Source organism: Arachis ipaensis, chromosome B02, assembly GCF_000816755.2.
Source record: "Arachis ipaensis cultivar K30076 chromosome B02, Araip1.1, whole genome shotgun sequence".
In the NCBI taxonomy this organism is placed as follows: Eukaryota; Viridiplantae; Streptophyta; class Magnoliopsida; order Fabales; family Fabaceae; genus Arachis; species Arachis ipaensis.
Window position 1 is genome coordinate 79,265,022 of NC_029786.2, and position 7,671 is coordinate 79,272,692.

Consider the following 7,671-nt stretch of genomic DNA (forward strand, 5'->3'; position numbering starts at 1 on the left):
TTGGGTTTTGGAATTTATAAAAAAATGTTAAAATCCAACATTCTAAAACGATTTTTATTGATACAAAAAAGTTAAGTATAATTTTAGTTTGTGTAGTTTTGACCGAAAATCAAAATCCTTATTCCTTACTAAAGTGTTTGTTTTTTTCATTCAAAATTATCTCAAATCCTGAATTTTATTTTAAAATTATTCTTTCCTAATTTACAAACAAAAAATACCTTTTTTTTCACTTTTTTACCGGGGACGGATGTGCCTGCGTGGTTGTAGAGACGAGCGGCTCTAGTATTGTTAAGAAAAAAATTGCTCAATTTTTTTAAAATATAAAACCTAAATAATAAAATTCTAAATTATATGTTATTATTTAAATTACTATTTTAGTGTTTTAATTTATAAATTAAATATTTTAAAAATTAATATATACATAAATCTATGTCATAATTTGCTGGATTCGGTCACTGTTTCTCACCAACGTTTTTTACCTTTGCTCCAATCATCACCAACACCCGTCATCTAGAGAGTACAAAACAGAGAGAAATAAAGAGAGAACAATAGAAAAGGAGAAGGGGAAAGACAGAACCAAATAGAGAAAGATAAAGAGAGAGAGAGAGAGGAAGGAGGCAGCAACATTGATGGAAGCACTGCCGCTATCGTCGTTGCCACTGCTGCATATGGAGCCCGCCGCCGAAGAATAGATCGCCGGAAACATCCAATGTCAAATTCTCTTTTCGTTTTCCACCTCGCTAGAGCTCCGCGGAAGAATATGGCACATGATTGCTCCCTCCCGGTGGACATCTCGATGTACACTGCGGTCTGCAGCTTCCTTGATCTCACGATCCTCAGCTTCCCGTCGCCTCTCTGTGTCTTTGCTGTTCTTTGAATTTTTTAAAAATTAAATATTATTGGTATTGTTGTTATTGTTATAATTGTTGTTGCTGTTGCTGTGGGTAAGAAGGGGTGCTAGTGAAGGTGTCAATGGTGTGAGGGGGAGAGGTGATGGAGGCGGTAGAAATGAGGGATGAAAGGTGTTGGTGAGGAGAGTAGGACAAGAGTGGAAAACGTTAGCGAAGAGGAGAAGAAAGAAGGGTATTTTTATCCGAAATTTAGGGAATGATGATTTCAAAATAAAATAATATTATAGATAATTTTAAATGTAAAAAATCTTAGAATTGGTCAAAATCATAAAGACTAAAATATATGAAATCAAATTTGTCTTGCATATCATGATAGTTTTATATTAGTTCAGGAGGATAGCACTCAGCCAATCAAAGCCAAAAACGTAGGTCAATGCATGCATGCATAACTAACTGTCATGTATGTAAAGTTAATTATGCTGGAGCTGCTACTAGTTGCTGAAGTTAGTTGTAGTAACTAGATATTTAAGAGTGAGTTAAAGAAAATTTGAGTTACAGTCAACCTAAGTTAATTAGCTAGAGTTAGATGTTAGTTAGAATTTCGGTTATGTAAATAAACTTAATTTTGCAGGTTAATTGAATGAGATTCATCAATATTTTTCACACTGTCATTTTCTTTTCTTTGCTAGTTGTGCATATTGTCTCTCAACTCTTCTCACTCACCTCAACCAACTCTACCCTAAGAGCATGAGTTTTCACATTGGTAGTTGCGTCTTCTCAGTTTATAAGGTTGTGACTTTGTTTGTTTCACAGGAAAACAATTGAGGCATATGGTGAAGCTGTTAATGACTTGGCAACAAGTGTATCACAAAAAATGGCCGAGTCTTTGGGCGTAGTGAGTACTGATTTTAAGGACTGGCCATTGCTATTTAGGGTTATCAAGTATAGCTTCAATGCAGAAAGCATAGGCTCCGTAGGAATACCGATGCATACGGATACAAGCTTTGTGACCTTACTTCAAGATGATGATAAAGTTGGAGGTCTTGAAATTATGGACCACTCTGGTTCATTTAATGCAGTCCCTCCCCAATCTGGATCCTTCCTTTGTATTATTGGAGATGTTGGACACGTAAGTATGCATAATTTCAATGGTCTTTTAATTTGGCTGAAACAAATTTGGAACTAAATTATTTTCATTATTTTTAAATTATTATTCACTTAATCATGAGAGGTATAAACTTCAACTCATTGATTTCTAGTTGATAAATATCTTATACATGCTTCATACAAAATTTGTTCACTTTTAAACTTTTATTAGTTTAAAAATAATTAGACATTATTAGTTGGAAATCCAACATCCCATATCCTTTTAGGTATAGAATTTAATTTTGAAACATTGTTGGTATAAAACCATTTTACACATATATCTAATCATATAACGCTATATTAATAAAAAAAAAATTATTTTTTATATTAACTGTATGAATGGTCATTCAAGAGAATGATTATGATTGTACAACTCTATAAAATATTTTATACTATTAATATATCAAAATTAAACTCTTCGCTATATTATTGGGTTAATGTTTAAAATGCTTTTGCAAAGATTTTGCATCAATTAATTTGGTCTTTTATATATTTAATGTCTGGTCCTTAAAAGCTATCAATGTGAGTTAAGCTGATTATTCTTTTAATTTCTTGTTGACTTGTCATCGTTAAACATGTGATCGTGAATTAAAAAAATAACCAACTTAACTTATTTTGATAATTTTTAAAAACCAAATTAAAATGTCAAATCTTTTATAGAACTAAATTCACTCAAACATGATGTTTTAACACTAATGAAGGTTTGTTAATCACTTAAAAAAGAGGAGTTGAATGTATGATCTCCTTATAAAATTTGTTCATTTTAATTTCAAATTGGATATGAAACTTCTTTGCTAGTGAATGTCAAGTTAATATTTCAAAAGACAATTTTATTTTATCTCTTCATAAATGATCAGAAACAAAAAATAGAACAAACTTTTTATTTTTAGTTGCTTGTTGCTCTTTTATTTAAATGTGGCCTGTACACTAGCCGAAAAAATTATTCACACAATTTTAAACTTTTGGCCCAATATTACATGTTTGAATATTATCAAATTATTGTTATTATTTTTTCAAACTCAACAATTAATTTAAATATCAAATCTTAAGAAATATTTCAAGTATATCATAAGTTTAAGTGTTTTAATTTTAAATATCAAATCTTAGGAAATATTTCTATTCTTTATATTCTGTTTTTAGTGTTCTATCTATTATGTTCTTAAAATCAAAAGCAACCTATCATCCTTTTATAATTAGTCATTCACATCATCCTCTGTAAAGCGAGCGATATATAAACAAGGTCTCGTGAAATCTCAGCTCAAAAGGCATTATTATATGACTTGGCCAAAAGTGTCCCATAACCTAGAAAGTTATCTTATAATTGACATAAATTATGTTGGAATATATAATTTTTCAAACTTTAATTTGAACTAATATATAAAATATAAATATTCATTAAAAATAAATTAAATAATATATATTTATATATGAATACGGCTAATTTTAGTGTACGATCAAAATAGCACTTTTGTAAACTTTTATGTAATGATTATTGATTTGAAATGTATATATGTATAGATATGGAGCAATGGAAGATTTCACAATGTGAAACACCGGGTATTATGCAAGGAAGCAACTACACGTCTTACTTTTGGTGTGTTTATGTTTTCACCAAGGGATGGTAAAATTGATACCCCAACAGAGTTGGTGGACCTTAATCACCCACGGCTATATCGCTCATTCAACTATGAAGATTTAAGGCTGTTTCGAGTTAGCGCACGAGGGGAATTAGCAACGTTCTTGGCCAATGTTGCAAATGTGTAGCTAATATATGGTCACTTTAGAGATATTAATATCATCAAATAAAATTAGTGAAATGACTGGATGCATTGAAGGCTTGGTGCATCAAACTGTGAACTTATTATTAAAATGGTTTCCTTTTATATATAGACTGAACAAGATGGGCATGTTTATGAGTTGAGATCTTGAACAAACACTCAACAAAAAAAAGCTAAGGTAGAGTATGAGTTTGTGAAAGTATACACTGCCTACTTCTCTCCCATTTCTCGTGCTATCTCATGTTTTAGTAGCTGCCACCGCTAGGCGCTAACTTGTCTTGCTTCCTAGTGATGGATGTTAAAAAAATCATGGCATCTGCCAAATGGATGAGTGGTGAAGAGAAGAGGGTGAACCTTCTTAAGAGGCAACACAAAATGACACAGTGATCCCGACGAAATGACATAGTGAACGCACAGTGATTTATTTCCTTAACAATTAAAAAGTCTATCGAATATTTGTCTAAATAGAATTTGGACTACATAAAATGTAGTCATATAATTATGACAAATGTGTTATCAATTGCAAGCTATCGAGGATTATTATTGAAGAACCATAACAATGTAGAGGTAGTGTAGCAAAGGAAGATGAACAACAATAGTAATTTCAGAGTATAAGAAGAAATTAAATGGAAGAATGAAGTAATCAAGGTTGGGATCCAGGTTCACCTGCAGGAGGGAATTTGAAGTAGAAATTGGGAATTTTACAGAAAAGGACAAAGACAGAAGAGAAGGCCAGTAGAGAGGACTCACATCACACACACCCCTCAGCAGGGGCTTTTCTAAGTTTTATAATCCTATGAGAATAAAAATGATACAACAAATTAATTATCTAGAATTTAATTCAAACATGATACTCTATATTCAAATAAAATTTGTGAAGAAATTTACTAAAATGTAAAATGTAAATTTTCAATTCTCTCTAGCTTCTTCACAATCATCACTTCCAACATACTAAATGATATCGACATCAGCAGGGCTTAGCTTCTTCAACCTTTTTAATTAGTAATATTATTACAGAAAAATACTAAGAGCACCATAATTTAGCTGATATATATGATAAAATTCAACTATTTTATTATCTTATCAACTAGTTTTTCCTCCCTCTACATGTGCCGGGAAATGAATTTCAGTCAGTTATATATCTTTCATACTTTTTATAAGGAAGAGCAGAACGAAACATTTTATTTTATGATCACTCATAAAATTCATTGTCCCCGCCATAATTTTGTGTCTGTTATCACTTCCTCCAGATCAAAATCTTATCCAGCTACCCAGCTTTGGCTGCAAACATAAAATGTACTGGGGAGGCATAGGGAACTCGTTTTATACAACTGTGCACATAACCCTTCCCCTCTCCAACCCCACATAAAACATTGACGGCATGTATTAAGACAAAGCAATTACCCAAACCCGAATCATTTGCTAGCCATTCGTTTCAGCAGCAGTTGAAAACCCCCCAACACAAGCATTTGATTTATTCAGAAGCCAAGCAAGGAAATAAATTCTTGTTCCATGGGCAGTTGCTTGAGGATGACCATAACAACGGCTCTCATATCATTATTCCTCCATGTGCAGAGAGCCACAAAAAAAGAGTGGGACATCTCTTCTCTTGGCAACAACTTCCCCCATAAATTGCTCATAATTTAGCTGAATGTACATCAAGAGATCACTCAACCCAGCTAAAGGCCTTCTGCTTTTTTATTTGTTTCTCCTTCATCATGTCCCTTAATTCATTTACCATGCTCCATGTCCCTTTCTCACCTTGGATCTTTGAAAGCATTGAGTAGGAAACAGGATGATTGCTCTCTAGTTTGCGGATTCTTTCCGCAACATACTTCCCAAGTTCTATATTTGAATGCAGGCCACAAGCTGAAAGTAATGCACCCCACAACACCACATCAGGCTCAAAGGGCATAGTCTTGATCAATTTCTCTGCTTTATCAAATCGCCCTGCTCTTCCATACAGGTCCACCATGCAACTATAGTGCTCCATCTCTGCTTGGATCCTATACTTGGCCACCATGTTAGCAAAGTGCTTCTCACCTTCTTCAACAAGACCTGCATGTACACATGCTGATAACACATTCACAAATGTAACTTCATCAGGTGTGACACCAACTCTTTCCATTCTATCAAACTGCTCCAGTGCTTGAGTTGCAAGACCATGCATGGCATAACCACCAATTATCGAGTTCCACGACACCAAATTCTTGTTTTGAATGGACTCAAACACACTAAATGCTGCATCCATATTCCCACATTTTGCATACATATCAACAAGGGATGTCAATGAGATTACATCGTCTGTTATGCCAGACTTGATTAGACAAAGGTGGACTTGCATGCCCATCAGAAGAGAAGGACAACCAGCACATGCATCCAACACACTCGAAAACGTAAAATGATTGGGATGAGCCCCTGACTTAAACATCAAAAGAAAAAGCTTCAATGCATCCATAAATCTCTTGTTTTGCACATACCCACTAATCATTACCGTCCAAGAAACCACATTTCTCTCCCCCATCCTGTTAAATACAGACCTTGCTTTGTTAAGTCTCTTGTTCTTGATATAACCATTGACCAAAGTAGTCCAAGAAATGATGTTTCTTTCGGGCATGAGGTCGAATGCTTTTTGAGCATCGACCATACTTCCTATTTCCATGTAACCGGAAACCAAAGCATTCCAAGATGTTACATCCTTGATCAATATATCATCAAACACACGACCCAAAGCCACCTTCAACCTTAAACTCCCATAAGCTTTGATCAAAGCAGACCCAACAAACACATTCAAGTTGAGTCCCAAATGCAGTGCAAGAGCATGAAGCTGCTGCACCAAAACATCAAAATGAGTACCCATAACTGATCTGAGCAATATGGATAGTGTGTAGTCATTCGGCCCAACACCGTCTCTTCCCATTTGCAAGAAACACTGGAAAGACCTGTGAGTGTCCATGGTTCTCTGAAAACCAGCGAGCATGATGTTCCACGAAACGGCATCTCTTTGGGGAATTTGGTCGAATAGGTCATGGGCATGTCGAATTTGATGTTGTTGAACGTAGGCCATCATCATCATGTTCCAGGAAACAAGGGAGCGGGTTGAGGGATTTTCGTCAAACAGTTTGCGTGCTTGGCGTACGTTGTTGTTGCGTACGTAAGCATCTATCATGGAATTGAGCTCTGCTGCTGAAACCGTACGCATGCTACCGGAAAATGGCGTACGCCACAACATGATGTTGAGGTCACGCATGTCTTCGTTAGTTTACTTCTGAACACAGTTTCATCGCTATGGTTATGAAGTTAGCGTTCTACAAAAATTAATTTGGTGGAGGAGCTGAGGCAGGTTCACGGTGTGTGTCCGCGGCTCTGCTTTCCACGTTAATTTGTGGTGCGATAGTAGAGCAAGAGTAAAAAAATGAAAAAACAGACCAAAACCATAAACATTGTTGTGAAATAAAAGATATATATAATAGAGATGTATAAATAGAAGACTCTAGTATTAAAATAATTAGTCCAATAATAATTTATATATATATAATAATATTATATGTTGTAAGGTGTATATATATACAAAGATAGAAAGGAGTATTAAAAATAAAGAGAGAGAGAATCGCATTTGTTTATTGTTACAATCTCAATATTATCAGAATTTTGGACAACTGCAGGTGTCTTTACTATGTCTTTTTCAACAGGAATCGTATTTACCTCTTTTCTCTTTCGAGGATTTTTATCTTTGGAACCGACAGGCCTGCCACGTTCTGGCGTGTATTTGCTTCAGTGGCAGTTTGTCCAACTGGGACATCAATTCGAATTGGGGCATTTTCCGCCCTGCCACGCTTCTGGCGTGAATTTGCTTCAGTGGCTACTTGTCCTACTGGGACATCAATTCGAATTGA

The 7,671-nt window shown here is 34.7% G+C and overlaps 2 protein-coding genes and 1 long non-coding RNA gene across 3 annotated transcripts in view; 1 reads left to right on the top strand and 2 right to left on the bottom strand.

Annotated features, from left to right (window-relative positions):
- Positions 1 to 798, bottom strand: part of LOC110268908 — a 3,429-nt gene extending 2,631 nt beyond the window's left edge. Inside the window, exon 1 of the long non-coding RNA XR_002357656.1 lies at positions 467 to 798. This is a non-coding gene — a long non-coding RNA (uncharacterized LOC110268908). The remainder of the gene's footprint in view (positions 1 to 466) is intronic.
- LOC107625504 (2-oxoglutarate-dependent dioxygenase DAO) overlaps positions 1 to 3,918 on the top strand; it is a 7,248-nt gene extending 3,330 nt beyond the window's left edge. Inside the window, exons 2-3 of the mRNA XM_016328149.2 lie at positions 1,665 to 1,980; positions 3,516 to 3,918. Of these exons, the coding sequence (XP_016183635.1) occupies positions 1,665 to 1,980; positions 3,516 to 3,761 (562 nt within the window). The 3' untranslated portion in view covers positions 3,762 to 3,918. The remainder of the gene's footprint in view (positions 1 to 1,664; positions 1,981 to 3,515) is intronic.
- LOC107625505 (pentatricopeptide repeat-containing protein At4g02750-like) lies at positions 3,827 to 7,213 on the bottom strand. Its single transcript, XM_021116012.1, has 2 exons — positions 5,359 to 7,213; positions 3,827 to 5,327 (listed from the first exon to the last, which is right to left on the bottom strand). Exon 1 carries the CDS (start codon positions 7,023 to 7,025, stop codon positions 5,442 to 5,444), a length of 1,584 nt encoding a protein of 527 aa, XP_020971671.1. The 5' UTR covers positions 7,026 to 7,213; the 3' UTR covers positions 3,827 to 5,327; positions 5,359 to 5,441.

What these genes read in the sequence shown, in the direction of transcription:
- LOC107625505 (XM_021116012.1), bottom strand. Translation starts at nt 7,025, where the DNA reads ATGCGTGACCTCAACATCATGTTGTGGCGTACGCCATTTTCCGGTAGC.